The 18,226-nt window shown below is 34.6% G+C and overlaps 1 protein-coding gene across 4 annotated transcripts in view; it reads left to right on the forward strand.

Annotated features, from left to right (window-relative positions):
• LOC131168392 (transcription factor bHLH140) overlaps nt 1–18,226 on the forward strand; it is a 35,471-nt gene that overhangs the window by 9,907 nt on the left and 7,338 nt on the right. For 3 of the 4 annotated variants that reach the window (XM_058127768.1, XM_058127766.1, XM_058127767.1), the window contains exons 4-6: nt 8,128–8,800; nt 9,102–9,272; nt 9,916–10,228. In XM_058127768.1, coding sequence (XP_057983751.1) covers nt 8,128–8,800; nt 9,102–9,272; nt 9,916–10,228 — 1,157 coding nt within the window. Of the gene's footprint in view, nt 1–8,127; nt 8,801–9,101; nt 9,273–9,915; nt 10,439–18,226 lie in introns of those variants that run through there. The other variant, XM_058127769.1, reaches the window with a different exon arrangement.

The raw sequence follows: 18,226 nt of genomic DNA on the forward strand, positions 1-18,226 counted from the left end.
TCAATATGGCCGAAAAAAACCAAAATATCATGGGTAAACTTAATGCTAGTGATTTTGGAAGATGCAAGAGAATGAGAAACTAATCCGCTCGTATGTTGCTGGCAGATGGAGTGTGTGCAATGCTGGTGAGGCTGCTCTGATGATGGTCATCTGGCTAATTCTAGATCTAGAGTTGATGAGTCTGTTGGTGTGAAGAAATAACTCTGGCAAGGAAACTGTTGGGATAAAATGTTTGGCTGGTGTGTGGTAACATTCCAGTGATCGGACCGCGATGAAATTTAAGGGGATTGTGTTTTGAGGGACTCTGTATTTAATGATAAGGGAGGTGTGATGAGATGATGCGTGGAAGTTAGTGTCCAAATTCTAGGGGCATGATTGTACTTTCCTGAAAAGTTTGCAGTTATGAACAGTACTTTGAATTTTAAATTTTCCTTGATTTCTGATCTTTGAATGCTTCATATGAGTTGTAGTTGTACAACAATACATACAGAAATGGAAATTGAATAAAAAATAATTGTTCCTTGTTCTGGTTTATGTCAATAATGGCAGTGCTCTGGTCTTTGGCTTTGATGGTTGTAAGGTTTTGGCTATGGTGTGGTAATCGTGGTTGGGCACTGATACCAAATTGATGTAGGATAGTTATAGAAACATAAATAGAAAGAGAATTGAGGGAGAGAAACAAACAGAGAAAAGAAGGAGAAGAATTAAGAAGGGAGAAGGAAAGAAGATGCTGCAGCCACAAGAGATGATAGGACAGATATTAGGAACAGAATATAGAATTAAAGAAGAACAGGAAGAGAGGGAAACTGGACAGAACAGACTAGAGAGAGAGATTCAGAACTTAAAATGATAACTGATAAACTGACAACTGTTTAGCACAATACAAAGTACTTATACATCCAACATTATAACTAACACATGTAACTACAAAATAACCCAAACCCTAGCAAATAATTGCAAAATAACCTCAAAGTATTTAAGATGCACAAAATATCCCTAAATTAACTAAACTTAAAAAATATATAGATTTACTAATTTACTAGGAAGCTCTGATGCATACATTGGACATGGATGCAACAGGATATTGACATGATGATTTTGAAAAAAATGAGGATGCAACATGGCTTGGATACGCTAATAAATATATATTCTGTCATTTTGGATGACAAATATTGAGGTAACTTTTAAAATGGAATTGGCATCATTATTCATTCATGCACAATTATGAATTGCATAATCATTGAAAACATTCACATTAGATAACTCAAGAAATACACATCATTCATCAACAACCCAAAATTTTGTCCAAGGCTCCCAAGCAAGATATAAAAACATATGTCCAAATACAAATCTAGTAACAAAATATAAGGAATACTAGAAAACACAATAAGACATCCATCAACTATGCTTCATCATTTTCACCACCACCATCTCTAAAAAAAACGGCCTCCATATTTGGTTCATCAAGGGAAAGACACACAACCTCAAACACCTTGGCACCTCCAAATGGCTCATCCCAAGTATCGTTCCAATGTCCCACAATTTGTTTGCTCTGTTCGTGTATTCTTTAGTGTTTCTTGATAAAAGTCAAATTAGTCTTCACATTTATCAAATCTTTAGCACGTTTAGCCGCCATCTTGTTCCTTTTCAATGAACGGACAAATAAATAGGCAATCCAATTCACAATAAGAGGATAAGCAAGGTTGTCCTAGAAGCTTGAAGGCAAACAATTGAATCATTTGTGCTCATGAACCATGGATATACCACCAAAACTTTGGCCCTGAAGTGTATCTATCTTGTGTGGATTTAAGGCCACCAAACACATGCATGAAGCCGCAAAATGTGGCAAATTCCACATTTGCATCCTCCTTATCCTTGAGGTTGGGAAAAAAAAAAAAAAATCTTCGAATACATTTGTTCCTTCTGTAAGAAATTTATCTATGTGTGGAGTAACACAATTGTATCCTTAGTAAACCATTGCTAGCTATAAAACTTATAACAATTTACATAGGTTTGTTAGAAAAGGGATTAATGAGAATATAATTTATAGAATTTGTCTTGAAAGGTTATATAAAAGACAAAAGAGAGCGAGCCAAACAATGAAGTGGTGTAAATGTTTGTTCATCGAGCAACTAATATGTTATACACCACTTCATAAAAGGATGATCCATCCCATGTTACCAAGCCTAAATGCTGATATACTGCTTTCTTTGCTTCTTCTATCATGGCGTCCCACATTTCATACACCAAGTGCAAAATAGGGTTATTAGTATTTGCTCAAAGCATGTCATAGATATGATTGGTGAATAATAAAATGTAATAACTTTTTCCACCAAACATCATTTAAAATGATTTCTTCACATGTATAGCTTTCCCAATATTGTCTTCTTTATAAGAAGCCCACTCATTGGAGGCATCTCTTTATCATCTTCATCTTTTCAGGCATAACTATCTCTGAGGCAAACCTGGAATCAACTGTCGCAAGCAATTTGAGTGTTATATACTCATTGAAAATTGCCAATCTCATTGAGTGATTTGTGTGGAAAGTGCAAACGAATGAAGCATCTTCTGCCCCATCAATGATCCAACTACACTTAAGCAATTTAATTTTGCTCAGATTTTTGCTACACAAATATTCGTGAGAGCCAAATTAAGTGTGTGCCCTACACATGGAGTCCAAGAAATATGATAATTTGATCCCATGACTTATCCCTCAAACTTCATCATTGGTGCACTATCAGTAATTATTTGGACCACATTTTCTAATCCAACCTCTTTAACAACATCTGACATTATCTGGGCATCTTTTGTTCCATTGACAGCCTTAAAGAAAATTGGATCCCCTCCTGATGTAGCCATAAAATTAATTAGCTGCTTTTTTGTGGATCAGTCCAACCATTTGACACAACCCACCCCTTTTTCTTTCCAAGTCTCCTTAATTGATTGCAACATGCTTTGAATTTGTGCCTTCTCCTTTTGTAAAAGAGTTGTTCCCAAAACATTTTACGTTGGAGGAACAAAGCCTAGTTTTTGTTGGCGGCATTAGTAATGCTGTCACATAATATTGATAACTAGCAAAGTAGAAGGGTAGACCACCAATATAAAACATCCTTGCAATCAAGCATTTCATGCGGTCCCTCGTCTTCATTTGAAATGCCTTCTCCAACAGAGAATTTCCACCCACTTTCCCCCTCTTAAACAAGATGAATCCAAACTAGTAGATTGGCTAGGAAGTCGTGGTGGAGCTGGACAAAGCAGCAATGACACTTGTGTAGGCTTTTTACTACTTTCTACTTCATTTTCAAATTTTTTGCATTTCAACAAGGTAGTCCCCATAGACTCCTCAGGACATGCCCTTATTCCAACTGCTAAAATTTTCAATAAATGAGATTTTACGCTAGAATATGATCCCTTCTAGGACTGCTGACGATAGCCGCACTAATTGGAGTTTCCACCTTCCTTATTTTATCTCTCTAATTTAGTAACATAAGCCCAATGAGGGGCATTATCATCTAATGCACCAGTTATGAATTTACTGTTGATTCAAGTAGAGGATGATGAACTCTCTAACACCATTACTCTGACAAAATATACATTAATTCAGCACACTCAAATCACAAGCAATTAAACAAATGAAAGAAACAAATGAAAACTAATATTCCAATGTTTAGTCTTATCATATTATCATCCATTTATCACAAAGAAAAACAATTGAAAGCAAGTTAACTTAGTTAAGCGACTAAGCAAGGGAATGGTCCAAGTTCCATACTTCCATAATAGTATTAATATTGATGATTTGATATTAATATTATACTAATGATATTAATATACAATATCATTTGTCAATTGATTTTTTTAGAGGTGGGGGGCAAGAGGAAGGGATTGAGCAAAGGAGGGAAATGGAGAAGAGGGAGGGAGTGGGTAACTGACACTTGCGGTTGGGAAGCAGGAAGTGCCTTCAAGTTTGAGAGTTCCTCTAACGATTCATTGGCCTTCGAGGGAAGAGGCTATGATAGAAGTGAAGAACAAAATTGTTCGAAGGATGGGAGGATGTGTCGAATACTGTCACTCTGGCCTCTTAGGAATGTTGGTAAATTAAAACAAAATCCCAAATTTTTAAATATTCGAATGAAATACGATTGCCTAGAATTATCGGCGAGCAATCCTTCATCACATAGCCATAATCCTATATTAAAGCCAAGTGATAAGACCAATGAGCCATCGGTAGTAATCTATTTAACTTTAATGATAGGAACTTCATTGGTTCAACCTTTGGAGGACCATTTTTAGATAATGAAAATCAAGTTGTAAAACCTAGTCATGGGCCGCAACATCTAATGTACTCCATTAAACCAGAGCATCAATTCACCCAAGTCAAAAAGTAAGAATTCACATTCGATCATAAAAATTCACTCAATTCAAAGCATTCTATTTACCCAATTTGCAAAAAAAAAATCCAACAAAATATCTTTGTGTACCTTTGCCACATACTCCCATCTTTGAACCACGACTCAATGCTGAAGCTTAGATGGAAATTAAAGATAAAACCAAGGCAAGAACTAAGAAACAAACAGTGAAGGTATTAGCCTTGAGTTGCACTTGAGATGAAAACTCAAGTTGCCTATGCATTTCTTTTTGAATGGGTATGAAACCCAGTATCGCTGTTAAGAGCCTCTATGAAGGAGGCAATGGACTCAACAAACATGCCAAGACTATTGCACACTCATCAATGCATTTATCTAAGTTTAAAACCTAAAATGTATTATAACTGAAATAAAAATATTGATTCTGTGATGGGTTTGTTCTGGGGATGAACTACTTAGTTGCCTACTTACCCTACGTTGAATAGGGGATTAAACCCGAAGCAGTTCACTCTGAATAAATGGAATCAGCAACTGAACATGCATAGAACGAATTAATAAAATCCCTAAGGCATGTCAGCAGTTATGCTGTCCTTCCAATATCCATCTCAATAAAACACCCTTATTCATCTCTAAATCATCATGAAAAACAGTAAAATAAATCCCTAAGCATGCTCCTATCCTCCAAACAATGAAATGCAAAACTCTAATACTCCATTCGCATATCTTTAAGTAGATTAAGTGAACTTTAGATCTTTATGGAATACCATTCTTACTTGAGACAACATTCCAGCGAGGCTTCACTCTTCAGGTCTTTGCCTTCATGAAATCTTTGAATGGATTAGAGAGGCATCTACAACCCATATCTTGATGGAGAAAAAGGAAACAGCGGTGTGATGCTCAAGAAATAAAAATCACTGCCTTGTAGATCCATCTAGTGCTCCCTAGGCACCGGTGTGTCTGCCCACTGAGCATCATAGCAGCAAACAAATGGGGTGGCCACTTGGCGTTTGTTATTTCATTCAATTTGATCCAACTTCCTTGGTTTTATGCAATTTCAAAATAGAAAGACAATTTTGGGCCAGATTCTTCGCAATTTTTTTTGTTCTCAAATTGCCTGAAAGTTGAGGTGTAGTCCCAAGAGGGGGGTGAATTGGGTTTATAAAAATTCTTTTAAATGTTATTACAAATTTACAACTTTTTGTATACTTAAGCAAACACACAAGAATGTTATGGTTTTAAATACTCAATCCAACCACAATCACAAACACAAAACCAATCACAAACCAAATAATAAACAATCACCTAATCACGCAATACTTAACCAATTTTTGAGAGCTGCAGCACTTTGTTTTTCAGCGTTTTCCAAATTTCAGTTTGTAGCCCTGTATGAATGATTTTTTAAGCGCTTCTTTTAATCAAGATTTCTGCAAGCGATTAATTAACTTACTCCCTTTAAGGTTTCCGCAAACCATTAACCAACGTACTTTCTTAAATTAAAAGGTCTTCTCAATCTTAGTTTTCAGCAATCTTGCACTTTGAAACACAATTTGTATATGCTGAAATTTAAATAAAAAATGGTAGAGAGAGTGAGACCGAGATTTTTTTCGAGGTTTGGCTTATCCCCAGCCTACGTCCTCGCCTTAGGCAAGACCACCTAAGGATTCCACTAACACGTTCCTTTGCGGGCGGAACAAACCGATTACAACCCGCCTTTAGGGTGGAGCCCCCTCTCCAAACAATACCTCACGCTCGGTTACAACGATCTGATGACCTGAACCGTCAAAGAAACAAGAAACAAGAAACAAGAAACAATTTCTTTTGTACAAAGAATGCTCTCAGATAGAGCTGGTTAGTACAATTGAAAGCACTATATACTTCAATAACAAATATCAAAAGAAATAGAATTGACGCTCAAGAACAAATTCACCAGAATACTTTTGTAGATGGAAATCAGCAATTCAATGTTTAGAGCTCAGAGAAGATTGATTAGCACTTCAAAAAAACTTAGCAATTTAGAGTATCAAGAGCGAGCAAGAGAGCAAAAGAGCCTTTATCTTGAGAGCATATTTTTCAATGCTTGGTGTGAGTTTGATTAGGGAAAACATGTATTTATAGGCTCAAAAAGGTTAATTCGTGTTGCCCAAGTTTACTTGGAGTGTTTCCCAAGTTTTTACAAAATTTGGGGCACAAGAAACTTAAATTTGAATTTTAAAACTTTTAAAAAATATAGCCGTTAACAGTGTTCAGGCGCCTGAGGTCTTGGGGTCAGTCGCTTGAGGTTACTTAAAACTGTGAAATTTTTAACTGAAAATAGGGTCAGGCGCTTGAGGTGACAAGGGTCAGTTGCCTAAGCCTACACTGCCTCTTCATAAATTCTCCAGAAAAATCTTCAGGCGCCTGAGGAAAATCTTTAGGCGCCTGAGGAAAATCTTCAGGCGTCTGAGCTTATTCTTCAGTCGCTTGAACTGATAAAAATTCTGATTTTCAGGTTATTTTTCAAAACCACTTAGCCCTCTTGCTTTGTCACTTTGAAAATCATTTTCCGGGGTTTTTAAAACAAGGTCTCTAAGTCCATGACAACCCTAAATGAGTTTCAGAACATTTCCACAAGATATTTAGCATGAAGTACTTATATAAGTAATCCTAAAGCCTTAAACACTCTAAGCTTGTAGTCTTCATATGGGTCTTGTATTTGAGTCCTCTTAGACTTGAGCTTGAGTCAACTTTAGGTTTCCATATGCTTTGAATCATTTTGGGTCCATTTGAGCTTCCTTTGGATCACTTTGAAGATGAGTGTAGCCTTATGGTCCTTGGTGATCTTGAACTTGCATTTCTTTTGATCTTTTGAACTGTCATTTAAGTATTCCTAAAACATCATCACTTAACAACAATATCAACCTTCATTTGTTATCATCAAAACGAGATTCGAAAGTCATGTTAGGCCAACATTGCCCTATCCTGATTAAATTAATACAAAAGGGTTTTGTGATATACAAAAAAGAGCTGGTCTTACGTGAGCCCAAGGCTGATTGGCCTATTGTCTATCACAATGGTTTTGGTCTTCAAATTAATGGGTCAATATGAAGATGGGCTTAAACAAGATGGACCAAAATGGGATGTTCACATGCACTCTGTTAGAAGGCTGACTATGTTTGCCCTTGTCATACACCCCATTGGATGGACTTTTGTGAAGTGGGCTGCTTTCTGCTCTGTTATCCCCCCAAAGTATAAGGAGGTGTTGTACAAAATACAATGAAGTGTCAGAACCCACCTGCAATTTTGGGTGATTTCTGAACAAGGTTGGCATTGGTGAAATCCATATGTAGGATATATGTAAATAAATCACCAAGGTCTTAGGAGTTAGGATAGAGATAGTAATGTATAACTGAAACTGTCCCGCACTTTATTTTTCAGGATGGAGATGACTGTGCATGGTGCTGACTGTTGAACAATTCGCAAGCTCATGGAACTAATTTATTCCTTTTATGGGTAACTTTGAAACATAACCTTGCTTTGTGTACAGTCAGTTGTCTTTGAAACATAACCATGCTTTGCATAAAGTTAATTGTTTTGGGAGTCATATAAAGTAAAACAATATTCACTGTAATTTTTATTTGCTTAGTTCTAATTATATATATATATAAAATAAAAAAATCCAATTCTAATGGAAATTTGACCCTGCCTCTTTGTATCATTATCATTATTGTGGAGAAGAAGTCAAGAACACATATAAAGAACACTACTAAAAGATAAGGTGATGCAGGAGACTGAAACCTGGAGGTGGAGGCGTGAATGCTGCTATTTTCAATGCTGCAGGTCCAGCTTTTGATGCTGCAACCAAGTTACGAGCTGGATCTCTTCTGCCTGGGAAAGCTTTGGTTGTCCCTCTTGCTTCAAGTTCCCCGTTGTTCAGCAGGGAAGGCGTAACTCATGTCATACATGTTCTTGGACCAAATATGAACCCCCAAAGACCAAACTGTCTCAACAATGATTATATTAAAGGTTGCAAAGTTCTCCGTGAGGTTTACTTGTCACTCTTTGAAGCTTTTATATCTCTAGTAAAGACCCAAGCAAATTCCTCCAAGAGAGGTGATGAAAGTTCAGGGCCTGAGTCTGAATCTCAAGATTACCTTCTAGAAGAAATTCCTAGAAATCATTTTCTGAACAGTGAGCAGAAGTTCAAGAGGGAGGGTGTCCATGAATCTGATAGCAACAAAAAGTCCAAAGGAGTACAAGAAGTGTTTGGCCATGATACTAAAGATTGTAGAGATGGAAAGGAAATCCCAAACAAGGACAAGATTGATAAAAGCACCATCAGATCCTGGGGTTCCTGGGCTCAAGCTCTATACAACATTACCATGCATCCTGAGAGGCATATGAATGAGGTGCTGGAAATATCTGATGACGTTGTTGTATTAAATGATCTTTTTCCCAAGGTAATAGAGACTACATTGCTTTTCTTGTTGCCTTTCTGTTGTTGCTTAAGGTTTAAATTGATGGGCTATTTGGATGCCCGGATTTTGAACCTAGGGATTTACATTTGGCCCAGACCAATTGTTTGGATTAACAAAGTCTGTGACTCTGGGCCTAAAAATCAATGAATTTAAACAAAAAATTTTAACCCAGTTAGTTAAATTCAAATATTTAAAATGTAGAATTGAAATCCCAAATTGGAAATCCAAATTCATGAATCCAAACCCATGTTGAATGAAATTGAAATTATGTTCCTTTTTGCAGGCACAGTGGCACCTTCTGGTGTTGGCACGATTTAAAGGTCTTGATTGTCTGGCGGATGTACAGAAAGAGCACCTTTCTTTATTAAAAACAATGCATACTGTGGGTTTGAAGTGGGCTGAAAAATTTTTGTCTGAGGATTCATCATGTGCATTCCGCCTTGGATATCATTTGGTATGAAGTATTTGAGAACTATGCGTTTAATGTTTATTTTTTATTTTGTCCTTTCTACAGTGTTATACTAATTGACTGAGACTCATGTCTCATTGCTGGGAAAAGAAAATCTTATGTTGGAAATTGTGGCATGGTTGTGTAAACAAAATGTCTGACCTTGCCCAAGCTCGGGACATCTGCATAAACCATATTAATCTTTACATCACAAACAATATTTGGTGGCAAGATGATAATCTTATAATTAAAAGATGAACCTATCCATGAAAAAATTCAAGTTCGTATAAATGGTGAGATGAGGGAATTCGGCCAGCATTTGTTTTGTTACAAACTATCAATTACTGGGTAGTATTGTACTATTGTCTATTAATAATGACCAGGTTCCACCTTTCAAAAAATAGTGAGGTTCAAAATTTGGGCAATGCAAATGGTGGGCAGGCATAAATTTTTTTTTTCAATCTTTACCATAAATTTGTTTTTTGTATTTCCTATTATCTACATGTTTTAGTCATTTTGTATTTTCTTAACTTTTAGTGTTGCTCTGAACATTATTTTCCCCCAATTTGTTTTCGATGTGTGGTAGAAACTGGTAAATGAAATGCTTTCCTAATAGGCACGTGCCGTGGGTCTCTAACCCCTCTTGCAGAATCCATCAATGCGACAACTGCACCTTCATGTAATCAGCCAGGACTTCAATTCAAAGCATCTAAAGAACAAGAAGCACTGGAACTCATTTAATTCTGGTTTCTTCCGTGATTCAGTTGATGTAATTGAGGAAATCAGCAATCACGGGAAAGCAACATTAAAAGATGATGACACCTTCTTGTCGATGGAGTTGCGTTGCCATCGTTGTAGGAGCGCTCATCCTAATATACCCCGTCTCAAATCACACATTAGCCACTGCAAAGCACCTTTTCCGTCCACTCTTCTTCAAAATGGTCGTCTAGTTCTTGCACCTGGTAAAACTTCTCGTGTTCCCTAGATGTATAAATTGCGATGTTGCTGTAAATAACAGTGATTCACATGCTCACCATTTTTGTTTTCTTGGGGTTAGCTGGTGATCTCTAGGCACTTTCAGTGAAAATATTTTGCGTTCAAAATTATTATCTTTTGAACTTGCTTCCTTTCTTGATTTTGTGAATGAAGTGCTGCAATCTTTGAAGTGCGAACACTATTTTTATTTATTTATTTGTTGAAATTTTGTGTTGAACCAGAAATTGAAGTGTGGCATAGGAATTTTCCAGCCAGTTGCTAGCTTTGACTAATGAAATCACCAACTATTTTTTGATTTATAGTTTATAATTTATTTAAAAGGTAAAATGCAGGTTGCTTGAGAGTTCTGATACCTGAACCCCATTTTTTTTTTTTTTGAAAATTGAAATATAATCACTCTCTCATTTTTTCTGGATATTTCCTTGATTTTTTGTAAGTTACATTCTTGATATGTCTATTTATAGTAACAGAATGAAATAAGATTGTTTGAAGTATAAATTGTATAAGAGCACGATAATTTAGAGAAAAATACTTATGCAAAAATTATCGTATGATAAAACTGTAAAAATGATTCCTTATCAATTTTTTGTTGTGGAATAATAAAAATTTTTGTATTATCATTTGCATTACGAAGATGATACATTTTTTTTTTATCAATTATCAAATTCTAAATTTTTGTATTATGATCATTTTATTCTTATGAATAGATATTTAACTAACGAAATGTAACCTAGAGTAAAACTAATGGTTTGTGTGTGTGCGTGTCTCTTGATTTTTCTTTTTATGGCTTAATATTATTTCACTTGTAGAAAAGAATTCTCTTGTTTGCTTCTTCATTTAGAAGGGTGTGGGTAAGCCTTGTTGGTCATTGAGGTAGCCATTTACCTCATGTAACACTTTCAATCTAACATGAAGCCTTTTACCAATTGCTTAACTACTATAAGAGTCACATTTATTACATTTGAGGTGGAGAGTAGCAATTGCAGCCAACTAGTGTTTTTTGAAATAGTTTGTTGACCTTGTTTAGACTAGAATGAACCTATGATCGCTTTGCTTATCTGGACTCATTAATGCCTTACAAGGTATGACACATTCCTGTTGAGCATTTTTAGGAGTGTGGTGGCACACCCTTTAGGTGTCTGTCATTAGATTATTTGCATATTGGATAATATTCATAATTCACTGAAATTCAGAAATGAGACAAAACCAAGCTCATAAAATCAATATTTGAGTCTTTGTTATGTTGGCTTGACTACTCTAGAAAGTAAGTTTACCTTGTTTTTAAAATTGTTATATTTAATATAACCAAGCATAGGCTATGGATTTATGATGGTTGTAATTTTACGACGATTTCATTGGTTAGATGTATCATTTATTTGTATTCTTTTTATTTTGCCCTCTTTTTATCGATTCTAAGTAGTATGACTAAAACATTTTTATATATATACACTCCCAATCTATCATGCCATATTTGCTCATGACTTGCTGAATGGGTGTGTCAATATAAAAGTAGTTTTTGGGTGGTCTTGGACGACACTGATTGCTTGGAAATACAAGATTAACAATTCCTATAGAATACCCAAAACTAACTAAAACTTGAAAACTAAATGAAACTTACAAAATAGTAGGGAGACACTTAAGAATGTAGAAAGTTGAGGACATAGGAGGAAAAGGTGAATCTTTTCCTCTTTGCCTCTCCTCAGAGATTTGGCCTCTTACATATAGACATGGAGGAGGAACAAGATAAGGTGCTAGGGATAAGACCTGGATGGGTGTGTAGTTGTTGTTTGTGCACTTTTTTGTGCAACCCAAAGATGTATTGTGAAGGCGAAATAATCGGTCACATGGCGTAGAGAAACTCGACACACATTGGGATGACAGTCATGAGTGCGACCTCAAGACATAATGACACACTCGCCTAGTGACACTAATGTTGCCCAATCATTGGACTAAAAAGGTTGCTCAATCAAGCATCGGGCATGGCTACTAATGGCTCATGTATAAAAGTCATGACATAAGGTTTTTTCCAATGTAATAATTAGACCTCTTAATATTTAGAAACATCTTGAATATATTATTAGGATTAGTGTTTAGAGACTTTTTGAATTTACATTTGGGAATAATGTTTAGAAATCTAATTTATGATTTTTGGGTTATTTGTAGTAGTAAAATTGATTTAGGGTTGACGTATAGTGAGTATAAGTTACCCACGTGAGGATTTTATAAGGACGGTCAATCCAATTACACAACAATACAATTAGCCCAATGCAAAATGGCTAGTGCCACTTTACCCCCACTTTTTATTTTTATTTTATTTTATTTGTTTCATTTTCCTTTGATCTACTTTCCTTTATATCACACTTTCTTCTAATATGTGCTTGTTCATCTACCTCCTTTTCTCCTTCCTACGGGTTTCTACATTTTTTTACGATTCTTCTCGTATAATTTCTTATCACACAAGGGTACCCCTTGTAAGGGTAGTATATCCCTATACTTCCAATAGAAGTTGACATAACGATCCCAAATACGTTTATATTTACCATCTTCATAACCAATCTCCCCATCAGCCCTTCAAAGTTTTCATTTTTTGTAATTGCTAGGTTTCTTTTTGTTTGGTCAAAAAGCAAAAAAGCATTTCTTCCTCAGTTTTGGCTGCAATAGGATGGTTTTTCTTGGAATAAAGAACCTCCAATAAGCTTATAGATGTCAAATTTTTGGAAGAACTGTTCACTTAAGTTCCATCCTAAGAGCTGCAGATTTTGAAGGTCATTAATTTTCTCTGGTACCTCTTAGGCATCCTATAGACGACTCATTTGATCATAGTAAGGAAGTCTTTATATGCCACTGGTCTTAGGGGATTGGAAATACTTTCATTGACAAGACCCCACCCAATTGCTTCCATACTCCGTTTATCAAGCTTAAGATTAATTTTGAGCATTCTCATGTGACAAAAGTACTTGCAGACAAAACAATGTTTGCATTCATTGAGCATTTTTTTATTCCTTTGTGAGTTTACTTGGAGTATGATAATTCCTTAGTGAAAATAGTAACCATTGTAAATGTTAGTGTGGGCTTTATTCTTGGAATATGGTAATGTCGTAGTGAAATAGTAAGAATGAAGAGTCACTGTGATATTTTCTAGTTGTAGAATGATAACATAGAAAACTCTTTAGGGGAGGATGAATGTTTTTAGTCATTTTAAAACTTACTAGCTATTTATGAACATATTAGCCTACTTCATCCTCTCTCTAAATGCATGTTGCTTGCAAAGGCGCGAATAATAAATTGCATTGCTTTACAATTAATGTGTGGCTCATGTTTACACGCATGCTTGTTTCTTGCTTTCATTTATTTTGTATTTGTTGATTGTCTTTGTTTATATGGTAAAACTACAGTATGCTTTCAGATAACTAGTTAATTTAGTATGCTGTAACTAATGTTGCACGCTGCTTCACAAGGTATGAAGTGTTAAGCCTGAGAGCAAGGGTTGTAGTTCCACTTAGCATTAAATATCTCTTTAACTATTGCCTTTGAGACTTTTCTCTTGGCCACCAACTTCTTCCTCTCAATGTTTGACTTTTTCACACCATTTTTTTTTCTAAAAAAAAATAAAAAATAAAAAATAAAAAATAAAAAAGTCACTACAAAAAATAAGGTTATTAGTGAAGAATCAAAACCGTAACTAATACTTATAAATTCGTCACTAATATTTGCCATTACTACTAATTATTAGTGATGAATTTTGAAACCGTTACTAATAATATCGTATTAGTGACGGATTATAACCGTCACTAAAACTCCAATACCGTCATTATAAATTCTATATTTGCTCGACACAAATTCGTCACTAATAGTAGGGTATTGGTGACAAATTTCAAAATCGTCACTAATACTGTAGTATTAGTAAAGGATCAAAACCGTAACTAATAATCCACTATTAGTGACAATTCCTGAAACTGTCCCTAATAGTGGAGTATTAGTGAAGGATTAAAACCGTCACTAATAGTTATTAACCTCTAGTGAAGGATCATTATTCATTACTAATAATTGAGTATTAGTGAAGGATAAAAACTATTATTAATATTTATTAGCGTTTAGAGAAGGATCATAATTTGTCATTAATGGTTGGACTTTAGTGAAAGATCAAAATTGTCACTAATACTTGGCCTTTAGTATATGATCAATATTCGTTATTAATAGTATAGTATTAGTGATGGTTTTGATCCTTCACTAATATCGATAGAAATCGTCACTAATTAATTGAAAATTATTATGTTTTTAAATCATTAATTTTTTTTGTGAAAATCTGTAATTACATTTTTACGTAGATAACATTAAATCATAATTATTAAAAAGATTCACAAATTATTAAAAATTCTAATTCAAAATCAAATACAAGTACATTATACAAATTTCGAATGTTTTATATATGAATTCCATATGTCTAGATAAAAAAAAAAATAAAAAAATCAAAAGCTGCATCCTTCTATAGTGCATGTGATGGTGATGATGGTGGGACAACCGCAAATCATACAACTTAAAGAATTATTAAAAAAACTTAGTATACGATTTTTGACCATATACGTACTATAAGTATCAATGATTCGATAGAAAAATAAACAGACATTTGGACAAAGTTAAAAAAAAAAATGATACTATTTAAAATTGCTAAATTTTATTAGTTTGGAGAAATTTTGGCAGCATTTTTCCTGTAAATAAGATATTTTCCATAAAGATATGTTTGAAACCTAAGTGTTTACACAAATAGTTCACAATAATCCAACTAGTAATTAATGAATTTTATTAGTACACAAGATCTTCATATAATGTAATGTGTTTATGCATCCCTCAAACAATCTATATTAGACTATAGTACTATGAAAAAATAAAATGTGATGTTGAGGTTTGCATGATTTCTTTAGGACTAAAAAATAACTATAATAATAAAATAATGCAAATGAGTCCATTATTGATAGAATTTTCACTTAATATATGCAAAAGTAAATTTAGAGATGAAATTCACAATTCATTTGAATTTCACTCATCATTTCAAAAATGTTGTAACATTCAACACGTTATAATCATTCTCACTATGGTATATGACTTTGATTATTTTGGGAGAAATTTAACAAATTTGCGGCAGCATGCCGTTTGTAAATTGAACATTTCTCAAACCTGCAAGTCACAAAAGTATGGAATTTAGAAGATTTTTGCATCATACAGATGCTCAATGTGCTCAAGACAACCTTATGACTCAAAAATAAAGACAATGATATGCATGAAAGTCCATGGAATTATGTTTTCCAAAATTATAGAAGTTTTGAAAAATTTTGACAGCATTTCCCTTATAAATAGGACATTTTCTATAAAGATATGTTCCAAACCTGGGTGTTTACACTAAACAGTTCAGAATAATCCAACCAGTAATGATTGCATACATAGATACATAGATACATAAATACATATATAAAGATCTTTATTTTGACTAGATTTTATGCATGCTTTTGATCTTCGTTTCCCTAATTATGTATTAAGTTGGGAGTTTAATGTTAGATTTTCAGTTAAGGAGTTGGCCGGGAGGCTCTTGTATTACTTGTAGGTTGTAGTGTTTGGAAGATTTATTTGGGAGGAGGTTAAGAAAGCATTGGAATTTAACAAATTTTTGGTAACATGTCATCTGTAAATAGAACATTTCCCAAACCTGCAAGTCACAAAATTTTTTCCTAGGTTTAGCTAAACCAGTAGTAGTAGTACATAACCTAGGGTCTGTCTACGCATATATGAAGTTGCAGAAAAGATAATTTAAGTCTCAACAGCTCAAGCAATACAGTTCCAATGTCTCCTAATAATTCACAATTCGGTATATGAATAGAATTAAACAAGCACACACATGCACATTTCTAGAATGTATATTACTTGATGGTAGGAAAGAGAGATGCTTCATTAAAAGATATTGATTTTAATTTATTTTCTTTTAGTTTTATTTCAAATTAGTTATTTCAGGCAGGTGTATATCCTTATTTTTAGGAAATTACTTACCTACTATATGCATCATAAACCCATAGAATTTAAGTTTATTATTTTCGAAAAAGGGTTGCTCACCCTAAGTGTGTGCTTGCGCTGTATCAATATATGTGTACATGTTTTAGTGCATGTATGTATCTGCAGGTAGATCTGTTAAAAATAACCAAATGTGAATTGTGGGCCAATCTACTTTTTTAAAAAATGTAGATGTTTGACTTCACACCTGCTTGGGTGGACATAATTATAAGTTTATCATGTATAAACTTTACCAGTTGACAATATTTAAGCATATTTCTTATATGATCAGTTTTCCCAAGTATACCCATTCATGAATCTCTTTATCAAGCTCACGTGTATTAGACTTAAAAGTATGATGTATAGATGCTGAATTTTCTATGCATAAGAATAGAACAATTATATACTAGGATTTGGTAGCTTACTTGTAATAATCCAATAAAAATTATCAGGGTCTCGTCGATGAACATAAGAGATTCGTCAACGAGGGTTCATGAGGATCTCATTGACGAAGGCATGTTTCATCGACGAGAAGATACCGAGGGGCTATTTTTACAAGTTCTGAATTTCTTCGGCAAGGAGATAGCATTCGTTGACGAATCCCCTTCTTGACCTCATGGACGAGGTGACGTGACTCGTCGACGAAGGCCGCAGTATAAATAGTGTTAAACTCGGATTTTACGCAGAAAAACCCTCTCTCTCGTCTCTACGATTCCTCCCTCTTCTCTTTTCGATTTTGGCTCCATCGTTAGCCAGATCAATAATCTGAGCCCACCACGACGCTCCTAGGAAAATTCTCTCCAAGTCTGTCAGAGCGGATTGTTGGTGGGACGAAGTTGAATTCCATCCCAGATTCAGGGTAAGACCTTTTATTCAAAATTAGGCTTTCCAACAGTTTTAGGAAATGTAGTAGATGTAGAGATAATGATATTTTGTTCTGAGAAATGTTGCTTTCAGGGTAAGACATTTTATTCAAAATTAGGCTTTCCAACAGTTTTAGGAAATGTAGTAGAAGTAGAGATAATGATATTTTGTTTTGGGAAATGTTGCTTTTAGGGTGTTGAGTGGGGAACCCTGCGGGTGTAGGACCCGTCACAGTAGGGGATTTTCGTAGGAAGCAGGTAAGAGAAATATGCTATGCTAGATAATTTTAGTTAGATTTCAGAATAGATTGTATGTTTTTACCAGATTATAATTCAGAGCAAGAATTTATACAGTTTATCAATTATGTTTAAGATGTTTAAAATTACTGTGTGGCATGAGAATATGATTATAGTACAGAAACATGTTTTACAGTATTTTCAGGATTATGTTTTACAGAATATACAGATAGAGAACATGTTTTACAGTATTTTCAGAATACCATGATTATATAATTTTACAGTACCATGACATATAGATTTATAGTTATTTTCAGAAATATAGTTGATATAGATACAGCTTACTTCAGCGTTATGGTTAATACAGTTATTACAGAATCATGGTAAAACAGATAGTTATATACAGAAACGTACTATATAGTAGCAAGCCCTGATGGACCATAACAGATACAGTTATAGAGCATGGTACCGTAACTATATATAGTTCAGAGTGGAACCTCATATTCAGATAATATGTAGTATACAGAGTCGATCATGCCTATGTTGTGGATAGGCTCCCCATTAGATATGGGTTAAGGGGGCCGATTTGACTGTCGGAGTATAGTGATTTATCCTGGTAGGCCAGCCAGTGATAGATCCCGCCTACGGGCCGCACAACCCTGTCATGAGAGGTTAAATCATGACATACATCCATCTAGGGAAGTTTTCTAGTTATTATGTGTATATACAGTTTTGTAGAAATAGGGAATACTTATGTATATTAAAAGTATTATAAATAGAAAACCTAAAAGACAGATATGTTAAGCAACGTGGATAAAGGTGGTG

Source organism: Malania oleifera, chromosome 11 (genome assembly GCF_029873635.1).
Source record: "Malania oleifera isolate guangnan ecotype guangnan chromosome 11, ASM2987363v1, whole genome shotgun sequence".
Lineage (NCBI taxonomy): Eukaryota > Viridiplantae > Streptophyta > Magnoliopsida > Santalales > Ximeniaceae > Malania > Malania oleifera.